General features: G+C 41.3%; 3 protein-coding genes across 3 annotated transcripts in view; 1 reads left to right on the top strand and 2 right to left on the bottom strand. All coding sequences in view use genetic code 11, as the record gives it.

The window, feature by feature from the left end:
- Window positions 1-1180: 1180 nt before the first annotated feature.
- EGR_06281 (hypothetical protein) lies at window positions 1181-8207 on the bottom strand (the record flags this gene model as incomplete). The annotated part of the gene is made up of 4 exons (XM_024495530.1): window positions 1181-1663; window positions 1775-2038; window positions 5476-5682; window positions 7965-8207. The coding sequence occupies 4 exons, from the start codon at window positions 8205-8207 to the stop codon at window positions 1181-1183; spliced, it is 1197 nt and encodes a 398-aa protein (XP_024350053.1).
- Window positions 8208-9755: 1548 nt separating this feature from the next.
- Window positions 9756-14643, bottom strand: EGR_06280 (Enteropeptidase; the record flags this gene model as incomplete). Its single annotated transcript, XM_024495529.1, has 5 exons — window positions 9756-9929; window positions 10364-10692; window positions 12167-12527; window positions 13302-13429; window positions 14262-14643. 5 exons carry the CDS (start codon window positions 14641-14643, stop codon window positions 9756-9758), a joined length of 1374 nt encoding a protein of 457 aa, XP_024350052.1.
- Window positions 14644-17649: 3006 nt separating this feature from the next.
- The window catches only part of EGR_06279 (Transmembrane protein 39A), a gene marked incomplete at both ends in the record, with an annotated part of 15279 nt that continues 14308 nt past the window's right edge, over window positions 17650-18620 (top strand). The window contains 2 exons of the mRNA XM_024495528.1: window positions 17650-17678; window positions 18183-18384. Of these exons, the coding sequence (XP_024350051.1) occupies window positions 17650-17678; window positions 18183-18384 (231 nt within the window). The remainder of the gene's footprint in view (window positions 17679-18182; window positions 18385-18620) is intronic.

Genomic DNA, 18620 nt, shown 5'->3' with positions numbered 1-18620 from the left:
TCTTAATCAGCTTTAAAAGTATTTACTAAGTAAGCGATTGACGGCAAAAATAATGAATAAGGTGTAGTGAATTATTTACAAACATTAAGGAGTCACCTTAGCATTCCACTTAATCGTAAGGGCTTTGAAAATCCAGGAAGGCTTAGGAAATATTTTGCATTGTGGGGATACGTGGTTATCTTTAGGCTTAAGGAACGACCTAATCTAGGGAGGGTGTAATTCTGAAGTCGAAGGCGGTGACGCCTTCTGAAATCCAGAAATCTGGATCGAGGTGATCGGCTATTTGAGATTTTGTTGCCTCCTTGGTAAAAGGTAGTGGTGTCTCCATCCCGTGAATGATCCAACCTGCCAACTTGACACCTATAAACTTGTAGTTTGGCACACTCCGTTTAAGCACTCTCTATTTTTACCCAACGATTAACTCATTTACTTATTTACTCACTTGTCAAGATATTCTTTTAGTTACTCACCAGGGAGAGGTATGGATTAACAGGTTACCGAGACATGGAAATTTTTTCGCCTTCTTACCTAAATGTCATTAAAGTTGACAGATGACGTCTTTGTTGTACATCTGTTAGGCGTTATCAAATCTACCATTCCTTGCCATCCCATGATTCTGGACTTTATTTAGCCACACAGACGCTTCAGTCTCCTTAGACTATGCTTCTATTAGACTAGACTGATGCCTTCTTAACTCCTCTGTACATTAATTAGTAGTATGCGCACCCGTTACTACAGGGAGGACTTGAGGGAGCCACAGTAACCATCTGTTTACCGCTACATTTAGAACAGCATAAGCAGAGTTAATTGTAAAGCCCAGTCCCATTTTCTGTCTCGGATGAAACAAATAAATACCGGAGCTGTAACACTCGAAAGAAGAGGACGGTGAGCTCAAAGAAGACCACTCCGAGAGTAGCTGACAACTACAAAAGAAACCAGACAATCAGATGGCTCGAAGGGACAGGTATTTATCCAAATCGTTGGGAAGAAACATAAAAAATTGTCATGGGTTTTACCAAATTCACAAAGTTACGACCTCGAACAAATTAATCCCTAAATGATTAGGGTGAAAGCAGCACTTTTTTTCATGTTCCTTTTAAATAAGAACACAAAAATGTCGATGCAACGTTCTGAAAGACACTGCTGGTAGTCAATAATCGTGGTGATCGCGGGCTAAATCTCAATGCCTTCCTCGCCTCTGGAAGAATTCCTTCAGTCGATCAATCTTTCGTCTTCTCGTCTGTGCAAAGTTGACCCGCGTTGGCCGCTCTGTTGAGGCAGCAGCAGAAACTGACGACGTCGTCTGTGCAGCAACAACCTCACAGGAGCTAGTGTCCAAGCCCGAACTGGTGACTTTGCTTTGTGAAGCCTCGTATTCCTCATCCTTAAAAGTGTGTTGACGGAGGAGACGCAGATCGAATTCAGTAAGGCGCGAGGGATCAGTACTGACAACATCGGAGAGCAGACGAATGGCATAGGTCCGCCAGCGCTCCGCATCTTTTGCTGTTGCCATGGTCGCAGTGTCCTCTTGAGCCTCGAGAAGGTCATTTGGTGAGCGACCATTTTCTACCATGGCACGCACAAGGCGGTTGGCGTACTCCTCCCAGTTCTGCCTCTCAGTGCGTAGCTTGCGGATTAACTCGGCGGCATCGCTCGAGGTGTCCTGGACCTGTTAGGTAAAGAAGAGGCTAATAGGCAGCAACCTCCATAACAGATTGATTGACAAGAAAAACTGTTCCACACTGCATCAGCCAGGGGTATTGACTCAACTTACCGGTGAATGACTGCAAGTGGATCCAGTTCCACTCCTTTCATCACCAACGCTACTAGTTCCATTTCCCTGACTTGTGCGCGCATCGTCGACGCGTTTACGAAGGAAGCTGCCTTGCTTCCTCAGCCTCGTCATCTCCGCCTCTGTTGTTTTGCGCTCCCGTCGGAGCCGCTCCAACTCCTCCTGCATTTCATGGTACTCTTCTACCATCTTCCGAATCTCGTCTGTTGCACCTTTACTATTTGAGGCAAGAATGAAGTTTCGAAGCTGAAATGTAAATTGTTTTGTTTTAAAACGTTTGTTTTATTAATATGACTTATACTGGGCGCAGCCATCAATTTTGCACTTTTTTGAGGAACAACCATTTCGTTTAAGGGATCATCAGTTAAAAAAGCAGTCAATTTGCAGCCGTAAATTTCTTTTTGTTTATCAAGACCTCATTTGGGGGCCATTTGGAAATTGCGTATCTGCATCGTACTTTGCAAATCTGACTACTAACTGTCTTTAATTGCGAGGTAGCTGCACAGTGAAATTCTCACCGACCTCTGTAATGCCACCTCGAGAGGAGAAGAGGGGGAGCAGGGGATTTGAAATGGTGCTATTAATCATCGACAAATACGGGGTGCGTTTGACCTTGAAAATTAAATTTCCAGAAAATATATGCTGTGTATAGAGCAGTTTTTAACAATTACCAACTATTTTTTTAGGATACCAGTCAAATCAACAATATTTCTATTACATACTAAAGGTAGTTACTTATTAAGCAATTAATTAGTCCTAAAACAATTTGTTTCTGTGAAACATGAAACAGATCCACTAAAAGTGATTTTAACTGTTCCTAATTATAAATACTGAGAAACCCCTCATTACTTGCATTTTAATCTGTTTTTCGGCTGGGTGTCAAAGGCAGCTACTTATTAACAAATTAAGCAGCACTTAACCGGTATTTTAGTGAAGTCATAAACAGGTGCTTTTCGTGTTAAAATGAGTTAGTTAATTGTTTTTCTTTTACAAGGCACATAGCAAGAAACCTCATCTTCACTTTGCAATGCGCAAAAGACCTTCTTCTTTTAATTTAAACCACTAGTCATAGCATCACGGGGCTTAATAAGATGCATTTTAACTCACCGCCAATGTTCCAATCAAAAAATGTTTTGTCATAATTTAAGCGGAGGCGTTGGAGTGACGATTGAATTTTTCTCGATTGCACAGACACGATAGAAAGGGGTTTTACCCTAGCTGTTCATTATTCGGTAGACAAGTCACTCCAGACAGGCGGCTTGGCCCATCCATGCTAGAGTGTACGGGTGGAGACGAATGAGGATTATTTTCCAGAAGGGTGTGTTATTTGAATCTACTTACATCTCACCGAGTGATGTAGGAATGGGGTGTGGTGACTAGCCCTAGTTCACCGCACGGTTGTCACCTCTGCGAATATTTAGACGTCGTCAGCAGTGTTCCACCCATAATGCACATGCGCCCTTAAACCGTGTCATTAAGGATCGCTCAAGACATAAATCTACCTTTTCACGCCTTAAGGGAAGGTAAACGCAAATAGTCAACGCACACTAGGCGCTGCGACGGATTTCCGCTTCTGACTGGCACAGACGAATGAATAGAAAAGGTTTTTGGATTTCATCATTAGTTGCAAAGTGACTAGGATGTATCACCTCACTACGAAATCTCTAGAAAGACACCTCAGTGGTCAGCAGTTTAGTCCTAATGGCAAAATAAGGCAAGCTGCAGGAAAATCCATCGTCCTTGTTATTACCCTACGTAGCCACAAAAGTCCCCGTTTTATGTGAACGAGGTGCTGTTTTGGAAGATTTCTTTTTTTACTAGAAATTATTTTGTGGCTTTCCTCGCCCCATCCATCCTACGGATGTCGTTTGACCTGTGGCCTAATTCTCTATTTGACAGTAACATTATCAACTGCAAAGTACAGGGAGCGTGAAAAACTTTACAGCACAAATAATTGGCCATGGTTACGCTTGTCATATGACCTCTGTCCAGCGATAGAGTTTAGGAGTGGGGGAGTGGATGACACGTTTAAACGTGACGTGTGTGAAACAAAAAGAAAAAAATTGAAAGGGGTTCTGCCTGATGTTAAGCGTTTTGAGTGGACACTCCAGACGTCCACTCGCCTACTACTACAGTCATAAGGAATGGAGAGGGCCACGAGGAAGCGGGGTTATTGTGGCGTACCGACAACAGCGAAAAAAGTGAAATTTTTTACAATACTCAGCTACTACTTCCAAAGAGCTTGTTCATTTCTCGAGCCAAAATAAGTAGTATGTTTATGCTCCCCCTGTTTCGGCCGGTCTCGCCCACTTTCTGTAACACCTTCTTACTTCACGCTTTAGCAAATTTAAAAATTTTCTACCTTAGAACTACAGTTGCATGACGGTGTTGTGAGGGTTGCGTGCCCACAAAGCGACCTTGAAATGTTTTGTGCAGGACTCAGGAGGGGGAGGAGGTGAAGGGTAGGAGCTCTCAAGTGATTAGTTAAACTACTTGCGTGGCTTTACACTCAAGAAATGTAAAACTGATGATAAAAATCAATGGGAATTTGAAAAAAAAATATATTTTTCTCTCTTAAACCTAACTGAAAGTCGAGACGTTTGCCAACTTTTCGACTTGAAGTTCTTTCATTGACGAGGGAGAAGTACATACACCGACAGAAATTAACTTGTACTTTCAAAGAAGATAAACCTTTTGTCCATAGAACGGAACAGAGCAGAATGGAACACACCTTCTTCCTTTATGGATAGAAGTTGCAGACAAGTTGTTAAACTCTCATCGTTGTCATACTGATTAAGTGAAGAGTAACTTATCGTACCCACGTGACACTATTACGCATAAGAATTGCGCCTAACAGCCTCCTCTTCGTTACCTTTGAAGAAGACAAAAGTGTCTCGCATGCTACTTTAAAATCCTTCAAGTAGCTTGTCAAGGCACCTACTCTTCTATAGACTTGTCACTGAGTTTGGCATTAAAATGTGTGGTGCAAGTTTTCCAAAGTAAGATTAACTCGCCAATAAACGATCCCAACAATTATAACTTTTTTCCTGGGCTAACGAGACTAGCCGAGGAAAGTGAGAAAAAGCGATGCAGAAATGCATCTCAAACCATCAAGTTTTTTCTGGCTACAACATTTGTGGCACACTTGTTATCAACGTCAATGATGCAAAATGCCTCGAGTTTCTCACCTCGTCCCGCGCGTCACTTATATGTGACATGCGGCCTAATTCAAAGGAAAGTTTTAGAATTATTGGTCATTGGTGCCCTCGTCAAGAAGGGAAACATTTGGATAGTAATGGACAATTTTGTCCCTGATCATCTAAATACATTAAAATAAATTATACTCAACAGACCGTGAATGTGCTTGTCAGGTTCTGACTGGATAGAGTTGCTCACATCCTTTTATTTAAGTCTCCTCTATCCCTAGATCAGTCTCCACGTCCCAGAAATGCAAGGCAGAACAAACTCATAGCATAATGAGCCTTCTAGCTCGCCCATTTTTCAGCCCTTGGGAATTGACCTGTCAGGAGGCTCACTCTGTTCGTCACCGACTCGGTGACATCTGGCGCTACTGGAAACGCCAAGTCCTAACATCAATAAGTGGCCAAAAAGAAGGTTACGTGGTGGTCATTTCCTATGGCGTTTTGAGGATAACTCCTCTTCACTTAGGGGATAGGACTCACCTTCAACGCTTCGATGTTTGATTTGCTGACAGCGACCTCTTGCCTGTAGATGTCTAGCTGTTCCTGTTGTTCTGAAATGATCATTTGGGCTTCTTCGAGATTGCCTTGCAACTCGTTGCAGCTTTCTCGAAGCGCCTTCAAGTCACGTTTCAACTCTTTCGTCTCTGCGTTTTTCTCGTCTATCAACTCGTAGAGAAGTTCCACGTCCTAAAATGGAAGGTAACGTAAAATTCAAACAGCTTATTAGATTTTGTGGAATTGATGGGGGGGGGGGGGGAGGGGTAAACAGCCTTTTATTCAACAAATGACGAGATAATAATTGCACGGCGAGACAAAACAAGAGAGAAGGTTCGGGCTGGAGTAAAATAAATGGTGGAATAGAGCAGTGAATTGACGCAACAGAGTGGAGAAAGAGAGATCGTTGGATGGCTAGACGCAGGATGGCTGAATGGATGGATGGTCGAATTCGAGGTAGCTTGTTCAAAAATAAGCTAACCTAAAGGGTTCACTGCGTAGTTAAGGCACATTTGCATTTTTACTGTAAACGACCTCTTATTATAGAACCAACTACAGCCTTTACCTCCCCTGATGCATCCCGATGCCAGGTGCGAATTGTTATGACACTCCTATCAATGTATTATTTGCTCTGCGTACCGTAAATAACGAAAAAACCCCAACAGATCTAATCTAAAATGCATAAAAATGTCACAAAAATACTCATATCCTTTTTATTGGACTTTGAAAATCAGATATGACGAATATTGTCTCGTTGTCATTGCAACCAGAGCACATGTTAGAGTGTGTGCCGGCGTATGTGTGGGTATGCAAATCGCAAACTAATAAAACAACAACTTGCGGTTAAAATAATTTATCCCAACTTTGTATTTCCATCTGAGCTAATTTTCTCCTTATTAAACTGTCCATATCGGACAACCTGATTGATCCATAACCAACCAATCACGTTGTGCCAACAGCACTCAGCACCAATCAGATCTCCCCAGCCTCTCGAATATGTTATTATGGAAAAATAGAGAATTTATTATTTTAGATAATTTACCTCCTTGTAATTTAACTACGAGGTAGCCTTCAATCATACGTATGATGGTTCCCATAAGCGTTAAAGCTCTTAGAATGCGTATAATTTCCTATTTATAGATGATGTGACAATCAAATATGAAGAATCACATAAAATAGGTGAATATTTTTCTTGTTGCACAATTAACCGGCAGGTAGTTTTGTGGAATCTTATAGTTATACGCAGGCCTAGACGTTCACAACAGCATGTGGATAAATTGAATCACCTGTCCTGAAAACCGATGGTTTATTTAATCGGTGTGAAAATGCCACATGAAGTGACGTCCTAATGACAAGCGTTTTGACCACCCATGTCCGTAGTATCTCACCCTTTCTGTAAAACAAAGATAAACCACTCATTTACATTAGTAAGGATCATGACCTCATCAAAGCTCTATTTTAATTCTACCTCTACATCCACCTGAAAAGGGAAGGAGGCAGGGGCGGTTCAAAAAAGTTTTGCTAATTTTGGTAACCATTCAAATCTGGAGGTTATCCATACGATCAGTAATGAAATGAGATGAAGCAAACACAATGTAGTTTTTAGCACCACTTTCCCAAACCTCGTCCTCTCTCGGTGGATTGGGAATCCATCACATCCTCTTCAGTCATGTCTTAGAGGTCAGTAAAATTAGCTAGAAGATTAGTTAAAATCGAAACAGAAGATTGACCTCAGAGAAAGCTAGAGTGGAAGGTATTTAAATGGGATATTTAACTAGGCGGGTTGTTAAGATTTTGCTTATTTCTTGCCTTCTCAGCTCATTTGGGCTCTGACAGTAAAGCTTCTTCCCTATTGAGGGTGAAAATTGCGCCAAAAGTGCCTCATTTTATGCCTCGTGATCACCTTTGCGTGTATCCAGGACGGGGGATGAGTCACAACAGTCTTTGCGGTGCAGATTGAGGTCATTTGAAAATTCGTGCTAGCACAGTGTGACCCCATTGGATATTGCGTCGACGCGTTTTGTGTGCTGAATGTAATAGTAACCAGACAACATGTGAAATCCTGTCCTGCTATCCACTCTTTAATAGATGATAGGCCATCATTTTTTTACTTTATCTTATTTTTTTCATTTTCCACGAGATTTTTCTTTTTTTAGAGTCTAAAAAGGAGCTGCTAAACTCAGAAAGAAGTAGATGTTCGATGGTGACGTCACTTTCCTTCTCCGTCTAACACGGGCCGCACTAGCTTGGTGTGGATGACTGAAGACTACCCCGATCATGCTACAGCCTTAGTGACCTGACTTTGAACCTCCCTGGAAGAGGGTAATTAAGAGACACCGAATACTGCCAAGACTTAAACCACCAAGGCCTTTAGCTACCAATGTCACTAATGATCAACATGGCTCCTAATCTCACAGCTCCAGTCGATTTACATGATTTACAAAAAAATATGGACAATTTTTTTCCAAACTTACCTGAGCCAATTCACTGGTATTTACTTCATCTGAATATTCCTTTGGTTCATCAGCACCCTCAAAAACTCGATTTTCACTTCCATCCAATCCAGAAGCGTTGAGACTCATCACACCAGCCGTTCGGTGCATTGATTGGTTGGGCATCTGACGGATGGCACTCATCTCCCGCAAATCCACCGGAACTGAGACTACATGATCCATTTCCACAGAGGAGGAATTCGACGCCTCTTTTGTTGCTATCATTGTGTGAATGCAATGCCGTAGGTGGTGACTTCCAAAAATATGGAAATGAGCCTTCTGATTGGCTCTAGCAAATGGCCAATAGCTTACGAGCCATATGAATTGCCGACCAATATGATTGGCTGGGGCAATTAGAGTGTGCTGCAGAAATTGTGAATAGTTGTGTGTTAATGTGTGTGCCTTGTGCCTTATTTCTCACATTTTTAACCATGCCAAACCTACCTATGCTCATTTTAAGTCCTATCCAAAGCCTGTCCCAAAGAAAATGGATTGTTTCATTGCTCAAGAGTACACAACTTATGTAATGAATAAAATGCCATTTTCCTTAAAAGAGCAAAAAAATTGGCAAAAATTAGCTTAGTCGGGATTTTTCCGTGACAGAAAGAACTTTATGAGAAGTCAATATTATCCTCCGATTAATCGTTCTTATATGTGCGCACCACCTTTGACCTTGTGGACGGACCACAAAGTGACGGTGTGTCTGCTTTTTTAAACAACATAATGATAGCAAATCATATGATTGCGGGTGTCTGAAATTTAAAACATCTTCCCTCTCTGTGTATTTTATATTAAAAGGCACAGAAACTAAGATGAGACGAAGGTAAACTCATTGTGATTTATTTTTTGTGCAACTTAGCACATGGTAGATTCTCATCGCCACAAAACAGAGGCATAGATAGCGATGGTGGGGAAGGGGGATAAAAGATCATAACAGCTAGGAAATGGAAAATTTTTTTGTGCTTCAGTAGAGCAAAGTAGGCCGCTTAAGTTGTAAAAGTAATGATATCCCTTTGCGGCTGTGGGAATTTACCAGAGCCAAAATAAATGACGATTGACAGATTGAAGCTCGTAGGATAATGAAAAGATAGGCACACAGAAATCTTTTCCATTATATGAACAAACAGGAGGTCTTAAAGTTGTAAAGAGGAAAAAAGAGGAGGGGATTTTTGCTCTAAAGAATGGAAGAGATGTGAAGTTAGGGAATGGGGGGGGTTCGGGGGGTATAGGGAGAAATGGCAAATTATTAAGCAGGAGGCAGCCCACTTTTAAGGAACTGATTTCTATTTTAGGCGCTTTTATGAACCGTAAATATACTTTATCCCATGGGTCCACAATCAGCCCACTTTGTCTTCCTTCACCTCGTCATTTGAACATGGTGGATGCTGTCATCCTCTGTGGATATCCCTCCGACATGTCTATCACCAAATCCACTCCATGGAACAATTAATGAGTACTGACGCTTGTATACCTTACAAGTGATGAAAATGTCAAGCAGCCAACAGGATCGCAAGTGACCCGCTAATCATTCCTGCAAATTACTCGCTTCCTTTCTTTCCACGCCGAAGAAGAAGTGGTAGCAATTTTTATGACATTTATTCTTAAATGCAAATTAATTATTTTTTTCCTTTTTATTATTTTCCCACGACATTAAAACAAATGTGAGAGTAAATATCCACGTTGTCAGAAGGTGTAGAGCTAGAAGTGCGGATTGTGTGCTTTCTTTAAGGAATGGATAAAGGGGTGGTTGGATGACTGGATGGGGAGATCCACCTATTTGACGTTCTCATGGATCCAATCAGAAATTCCACGAGTGCATGCATACACGCCGTAGTGTTCACCACAACCCAGAACGGAGCCAAAACTTGTCACGCCGTAGATGTACCACCTTCCGTCCTCGGGATTTTGGCAAAAGAGTCCACCACCACTGTCACCGCGACAGGTGTCCTAGGCGAAGGTGTGGACAAAAGGAACAAAAATTCTCATTTTACTACACCAACAAATAAACTAGGGCCAAAAAATTTTTAGATGGGATAAAGTTGCTACTAAATCGCAAACATCACTGGGTGACACTACAAGTGTCACTTTTTGACAAGTAACGTATACGTTGATATTTGTGAAGGTGTCCTCATTGTTTTTTGTATAAATTGGAAAAAAAACTCTTTTTGTACCTCTTAATATTTACTTTTTTACATAAAAGTTACTTAAATTTGTTTTTTTTGGGGTTGGTTGAGCTTTTAGTCAACACACCGTAGGGAGTTATCACTAACCCATTCAAGGTACCCTCCTAGCAAATACCCACTAAAATGGTAAAATTGCCTAGTAGCATTGATTTTTCTATCCATTTAAAATTATTTTTACTTTGAACATATTTGTCTTACTTTTCCTTTCTCTCCAGCACAAATGTGAACCCATTCTCGAAGATTACGGAAGGTCCTACGACACCGTTGCAATGAGACAAGCGGCAAGTCAACTTCGAGCAAACGCAATGGTTGTCTGGGTCCACGACATCTACGATTGGAGGCTAGGGTTTGTCCTAAACCGCAAGGTCGAGGAAAGAGACCCCCTGAGAAGAAGTCAATAAATCCGAGCGGCTCGGGGAGGACCGCGGTGTCTGGTGCCGTGGCGCCCCAACCAGCTGCATAGCATATTTGACCTTCGGGCAAATGAAGGCTTCTATTTGGAATGCAAATTGAGCTCACCTTGTCACCTAAATGTTAACAATAACAGAATAAACATTTGGATTAGCTGAAATCTCTTGTTGAGCTACTAAGAGTATCATTTTGGGATGGTGTAATATCTGCCGTTAATTGGTCTCCTCTTTGAAAGTTTTCACAGCATTTCATTTTCCCTCTTCTTCAAATAAAACAAATTGAATGAATTATTAGTGGCATCTTTAATGCATATTAGTACGCCATTAAAAAACGAACAGTTTTTAAGTAGTCAGGAGCCAATCAAATGTTTGTTTCAAATCTCTAACCAATCGAAGGAGTCTGCAGTGGCTCAATTAATTCAGCCCTCAAATTTGATTGGTTTGTAGGCTCAAATTCCTAATAACAACTAACATCCACCCTAGCCAGATGGATAAAGAATAGTTTTATTAGCTATTATCTTTGTTTTGATATTTTCATCTTTTATGGAACAAATAAGGTTAATAATTTGTCCTAATATGTTTAAAATCATGGAATGATATGCTTGACTCTGTCAGACTTAGGCACCTTTTTTTAGTTTGGTAAAATGGGAAAAAGCAAATAGAAGAAAAAAAATAAAAACTCTGCTGCAACTTAAATTAACTACTGAAATTGTAGTTATAGGTTGCTGAATTTAAATAAGTAGGCAAGGTTGTTTTGGATTCAAATGATGAAAAAGGGCTGGCTATTGGAATTGTTAGAATTGTGTTTTTTTAGCTAAAAAATAACCCAATTGCTACTACTTTATAAGCCTAGAGTTGTAATGTATTTTTATGCATAATTCTCTCACCTTCTGTAATGTCTGCAATGCTCCCCCATGTACGAGTCCTCTGATGGGCCAATAGATGAACTTGAAATATGCTAGTCTATTACTATGGCGCAGGATTTAAATTAAAATATAGGAGAATTAAACCCCGTTCTTCCCTCCACAGGCAGCAAACAGCCGACGGTTACGCACACACACCCACACCGTATCTCTATCTTGCCCATACCCCTCGAATTTTACCACTCCTGGTTACCCCGGCTAAGAGCTCGACAGGATCCAAGCGTAAACACATAAACCCCTGCCTATATCATCGTATGGCTCAGGCATTAAAAAGCTTTTCTACTTAGGCTTCGGATCCTTTAGAGGCGGTGTCACCATTCGTATCATAAAACTGCTCTTACCCCTTATGCATGAACTTTTAGAAAATCTTCGAGACCATCACGTTCTGCACTTCTTCCGTGATCTTCGAACTGCTGACTCAATGTCCATTCAGTTGTCAGGCTTTGGAACTTGGATAGTAACTAGGGTATTTCGACAAGACTATGTTGCTATCGATACAGTCTGCACTCTCAAGAAGTGAATATCCAAGTGCTTTGCCAGTTATAAATTCCTTAATTGGAACTTAGCAACTATTATCCCCAAAATTTTGCCCACATGTGCAGCTTTTGGAAACACTACATGGGAATGGATAAAGAACTTGAAGTTGTATAACTCAAAATTTTACGAACCAAACTCCACAGGCTGATCCAATTTTAGCAGGGCTACATCGAAACCCTGCTCCGAGAATCCCCTCCGATAGTCCGGATGGATGATTGCCAATTCGATTTGGCGGGTGACCTCATGCGACCCATCCCTTTTGCCGCGGACGTGATCACCAATTCTAGCACGAATAGTCTGCTCCAGCTCCTCCTCTACGGAGAAAAAATGGCCCACTGTGAGCACCTTGTCAGGAACTAATTCACTGAGACAGTGGGCTGCTGTGATAAGCCACGAAGGTGCGATCAGTGTGGCTCCACAGAAGGGCGATTCAATGGCGGGAGAACGTAAAGACCTGCCTTCCACAACGAGAGGTCGCACGTACAAGGCCACCTAAAAGTGCAGCATTCAAGGGAGCTTTTGAATGAACGCTAATTTGTAGGAAACGTGTATCTTTTGCTACTGCTTCTACTTATTTCGTTGTTAGTAGCACACAATAACCTTTACGATCTTAGCATAGAAATGACCTTAAATGCGACACCAACCTCTACTACTATGATGCGATTATCAGTAATTGATGAGATCTTGTGGTAGTGTGTTATGATAACGTCGTAGTGCCAACTTCACCGCATCCGACCTGTGACTAAGAAATCGTAAACATCTCCACCTGTTGGGCGCAAACTGGTGTGACCGCGAGGTTAAACAGGATGTATTGCCCAAACAAAGTTCTGGAGGAGTCATTTTCTTTTTTCTTCTGATCGCATCATAGTTCATTCGTCCATTCATTGGTTTCATCCTGGATGTTTTCTGATAATTAGGATCATGGTTACCAGACTCGAATAAAAGCCGAAACTTTTTGATAGCCTGCCAGCTAATTTTCACAGCTGCATGATTATCAAAAAATGACTTTATTTCTGCCAAAGTGTATGGTCAGTTTGTTTATTTAGCTGACATGGGTAAAATAGGGTTCAAAATGGATTTTACTGATGACCTTTAGCCAATCAGCAAAGCCTAAGTTGGTGATTTGTTAATTCCACCGACCAATTGCGAGCCGATTTTGGTTGCTTGATTCACACGTCTTTGTCATTGACAGTTAGAGCTTCACAAACTCAGACAATAATCACTAATTTTTGAAAAAAAAAGGGAAGATTTTAAGTGTTAACGTACTTGCCAAGGCCAACTGTGCGGTTTGGCCTCACGACCACCAAGAATCTTTGGTGAAACGCCACGTTTGCCCTTAAAATTGGGCCGCTTTCCACAGGTGCTTGATAATTCTTTTAAAAGTTTTGAAGGGGCTAAAAATAGACAAAAAGAGGGGTGAAAGAAGTTAAACATCTCACAAGCATACCAACACTTGACTTATTGACTAAACACCAGCTCAAATGAACAACAAATAGTTTTAATCATTAAATGAAAACACAAATGTGGTAGCTACACTTTTTTGAACCTCTTCAGTCGCTCCTTATCCAAACCTCAAACTTATAAGTGAATTCCCCGTAACTTTACAGGTTTTTTTTTAAAAAGAAAAACTTAAGTTATAAAAGCACGTCTCAATCAATTATAGGAGGTAGAATTATTGACAACTATTGGCAGTTGTAAATCGATCTGATGCCAAAGCATCGATTTTTCTCGGCCTAGCAACAGCTGATGAATACAAACTAAAGTCAAAATTGTCAAGTCTGTCACTGAATTCCTCGAATAAGGTGTCACTTTGCATTTAGTGTTACATCTTTTCTCCGGCAACAGCAAACATTCACCCAACTCCAAACTTGTCATCATTGGCAGTTTTTGCGGCAAGTTGGTACATTGGACAAGTTTTATGATTTCTTTTGTTCTAGTCACTACGTGAGTTTGAGATTTTAAGGCAAACTTTTCCGCCTACAATTTCAGTGGAAGCAGTGGAGGATCTACTAAGGCATCCAGATGCGAGCAATAAATACTCAACTTGTAAATGTTTCGGCCAGTAAATGTTGGTTTCTGTGGGTAAGCACTAACCAAAAGTAGGTGACTGGATGGCTATGGCCCAAGTGAATGGATGGATGGATGGATATGTGACGAATGATTCGACGGCTAATCATTAGAGTGTTAGACGAGCGGACAGGCGGATATCTAGGCAGTCATACTTACCCTCTTTACGGCACCCAGCATCATTTGTACACCTTCTTGTCTCCGCTATAAACTGAAAGGGACAGTTATTTGTTTGAAAGAGATTTGGAATCCAACTCTCATAGGAGTCATTCAAACACTGACGATAGCGCAACTCCGTGCAGTCCCTTGTCGAACAATTACTCCACTCCGACCATGGCGTGTACAATTCATTCTTGTAGATGAATATCTTCCGTCGCAGCAACAGAGTGCTTCGATCCATCACATAGTGGGCGAAGAATTTGCTTTGACTCGGTGTCGGAGTAGGCGGAGGAAGAGGAGGCGATGCACTTGATTGACTTCTCTGTGTCAACGCCAGGTGAAGCAACAAGGAGAGGAAGCATAGCCTCACTACCCACTGCATTGTGTCAGCAGGCTAACAGCAAGTGACTGCTGCACGAATGCAGACCAATCTTATATGCTTTGGTGCTCGTGCACCCTTCCGTTCGTCTGTGTGTGTGTGCGCGCGTCCATCGCTGTGTGTAGTATAAACAAAAAGTTCAACCGTGGGGGTAAACAAGCGACTGCCATCGCTGTACACACTCATAACGGCAGTGAGATCGGTTGCTGTGTAGGCTTGAAAGTGTTACCCAGACTCACCCAAAGTGTATCTTTATGAAGTTACCAGCTTGGTGATCCGAAATTTTATCTCATCTCGGGCGTCACACATACGTGACGTTTATTCTTTTTCAATTAACAATGGGCTGGTTGCCTTACAAAGTGGGTAATCAGGTTGCTGAATACTAACGGCTGAGGTAGGCAATCATGGTACGAAATAAGTCAACTACTGGATCATGCTACTCCCTTCCATCAGTCCTTCCTCCATGGTTAAATTCAAATGACCTGACGACATTTTCAGAGGCTAATCAAACCACACACTACTGTAAGTAAGGTATTATAGACTTGGCGCCTTTTATCTGGTGAAGAAAATTGAGATCGGTTGTGATTGCTGAACTCACGGCAACTCATTTCAGAAGAGGAAGCTTAACTAACCTATGGCCACCATAAATCAGTTTAGCAAAAGCACTTTAAGAAGTTTAATGTGGCGCTGATCTCCAGCATTAAAAAATAGGGTTCAGATTTCCTTCCCCACTACCAGTGGTAGTGCCGTGGGAGGTAAACATGTCCCCTGGCACACAGGCACACTTGAACGATGCAGAGATATTAACGGTGGCATTCAGTGGCTACTGAATATTGCGACTCCTCATGCTCAGTAAAGTCTCCTCCACTCTTAGGTTAACATTTGGTGTTCCGAGCACTGTGGATATCAGGAGATGTCTCAGGTGAAATTTCATCCGAGAAAATGGGTGGAGAACGCTTGAATCTTGAGATGAGGAAACGGATCCCACGGACTCATATTTCCACAAAGAAGTACTTCCAAAGGTCAATCCGATGAAGGTAAATTACTTTCCTGATTCTCTACAGAAAATTGGGGAAATGGATGCAAAAAAGGTGAAAAGTAGAGGTTTTGACAGAAAAAGTTACCGTACGATATGGAGAAAGAGCCTCAAATAGGAAAGCGTTGGGTTTAAGAGTTCAGGTTAACGTTGCCTCTAGAATTTCCCCTTGAAATGATTGAGGATAGAGTTGTTACAATCGCGGAAGCATTGAATGGACTCCGCACAAAGGGGTGGCGACCCTCATTTCTCTGATTGATTACCCAACCCTGAAATTACTAAAAGGAGGCATGAAACACAGATGGCTGAATCCACAGCGACTCATCAAGGGAAGATTGTGGAAACAATCACCCCAACAATTGGAACCATGCTCGACTTAAACAATTTTACTTGACCGCTTACTACGTCGGCTCATCTTCTGATAGGATCTGTCCCTCCATCTTAATGATAAGACTATCCTGACCCTTCTGGAGGTCAGGAAGGGCTTGAGTGATTCCAACAGGAGTAATTAACAACACACACACAGCCAGAGCACGACATCTGCGTAAAAGTCTCTTAGCTGGAGAACAGAGTCCTAGGTTGGTCTTCTTCTCTCTTACTTATAGTATTTTGAATGACCTCGACCTTGCCGTCCTTACAAGCACACACTGATGGTATCGCCATGTAATATAAAACAATGAGAATTCACAAAGAATGAAAACCGAAAATGGTTCAAGAATGTCTGGGTAATCGAACTCCCCGAGCTTCCAGGTATCTCGTAATGTTGTACCCAGCTACTTGTTGACTCTTGCACCATCAGGAATAACCAGAGCGTCACGTTGATGGCAGCGTTGTCAAGCTCGAGTTAGAGTTGTCAAAGGAAGATACCTTCCATGGATAGTTACATTTGTGGAGACTCATGAGAGAAGGACTGGTGAGTTGCGAATACCTTGATAACAGGCTCAAACAGTAGAAGATGAAAAGAGTGAGATCAGCATTGAAACATTTGGAACCGTCGGGAAAGTAACTGTCGGAAAACTAAACATCTTCTCGAGTTGAAAGATGGGGGAAAGAGTCAGAATAGGGAATAGATCGAAGTGATGCGCCTGTGCGAACGTGTTGACCAATTTGAAGTACGAACGTTGCAGGTGGCCCCCCTCTGATGCTTACGAGATAGACAGCCAGCTGAAGGCAGACTATAGAGTACGAACAAAGGAGGGAAGCACCAATGGGTAGGTCACTTTTGCTAGGATTTCAGTGACCTTCCATAACCGCAGTTCTTGCACTACCTTCACCGGCAGAAGAAATTGCGTTACTATGTGCACAGGACTATGATTAATTAAATCAGGTGATGGCGCAGGCTATAAATCACGGCGCTAAGAAAATCTAGATGAGAATGTAAACCTACTGGACGGTCGTTGAAGTAAACAAAAACATTTTTTTAATATGGGTAGAAGTGTAACGCTTGACAATCAGATGGCTGCCTTTGACGCAAATGCTCGACAAACTGCTACTTAAAAGTTAAAATAAACAAAATGGGGGAATTTCGTTATCGAGTAAAGTGAAAATTTGATGGATTGTCAACAACGCCTATGGATACTAAAAGACTGGCTTTGATCAAAGTTGGAATGACTTATAGTGTGCAGGTGAAATAGTGTCATTAAAAGATACACAAGTAAATAGTTTTTACAAAAAATCATGACACAAAGATTCTTCTACAATTCAATCAATACACTTGCGGATGTTATTTACTTCTAAATAAGTATATATGTTTACTAAACAAAACAAAACAATGAATGAATTCGTAAAATATGACAAAGGACCATGCTTTGTTGCATTCAGACTTCTGTGAATAAAAATTAGAATTTTGATTATTATTAGTATCTGTTTTAAGCTACTTAAAATTAAAGGGATGATTTTTAGGTTAATGCGATTTAAATAATGAAAAGTTCGAATTTCCTCAGTTTTTAAATAAATGGAAGTGGCTTGCTTGTATGCGCTGTTCTGTCGGCGCGTCGGTCAGGTGTGTTTTGCTAGCTGTCGTTTTGTCTCTCAAAAGCGTGTTTTGTGTTATCATATTACTGACTACAGTGCCGTTTAAATCATGTCTTATACGATGCCTCCATTGTTGCTACTTGTGTCTGGAGCGAAATTGGTACTTTCATCTTTCTGATATTAAAACTATCTTTTTTATGAAACCCAGGATTATTTGCTTATCGTAGTTATTATGCTTGAAAACTAAAACATAATTGTGCGGTTATGTCCCATTTCTGAATGTGTTTTGTTGGTAATGAACGGTATGAACCTGCCTTACATTTCACATTCATTTCACATTTCTCCTTTTTCGGATCAGAAGAACTCAGAAAGCTTGTCGTCAAGGCTAAAAAATGGGAAATGTTCGTAAAAACAACCAAAAGGGACCTCCACTACCATCCTCGCGAAGGTAGACAAATTCCCTTTTACTTCGTTGGCTAAACCGATGTGTTTGATGCAATATCTTCATCGTTTTCCCAATTTTGCCTCATAGGACAACAGATGGGGCCACAACGCTTTCCAAAGGTGGCGTCGAGCCAATTCGACATATTCTCTTTCCTCCCATCCCCGTCTGCGGCGCTATGAATTTTCACCTCACGAAATTCGCTTTTTCTGTGGTGGCTGTGACATTGCAGTACCTCAATATGTATCGCACTGTTTGGTGGCTTTCTCGGCCATGGATTAAGTATCCCGTGGTGAGTTTGTGTTACTTCATATTGACCTAATTTGCTAAAAGTTATGCCAAACTTCTTTGCGAATTTGACTTGCCTCCTTTCTAAACCTAGTAGGCCGTTGTTTATTCATTTCGGATACTGAAATAGAGCCCAAATCATGCTTTCTTTAGCTATTCTCTAATCGTTTTGATTAGACGTGGGTAGCTGAAAAGTTAATTGCGACCGTCTCTTTCTGTGACTGCTATTCCCCCATGCTG

This window comes from Echinococcus granulosus (assembly GCF_000524195.1).
Source record: "Echinococcus granulosus chromosome Unknown EG_S00054, whole genome shotgun sequence".
In the NCBI taxonomy this organism is placed as follows: Eukaryota; Metazoa; Platyhelminthes; class Cestoda; order Cyclophyllidea; family Taeniidae; genus Echinococcus; species Echinococcus granulosus.
This window is presented reverse-complemented; position numbering and strand designations above follow the sequence as displayed.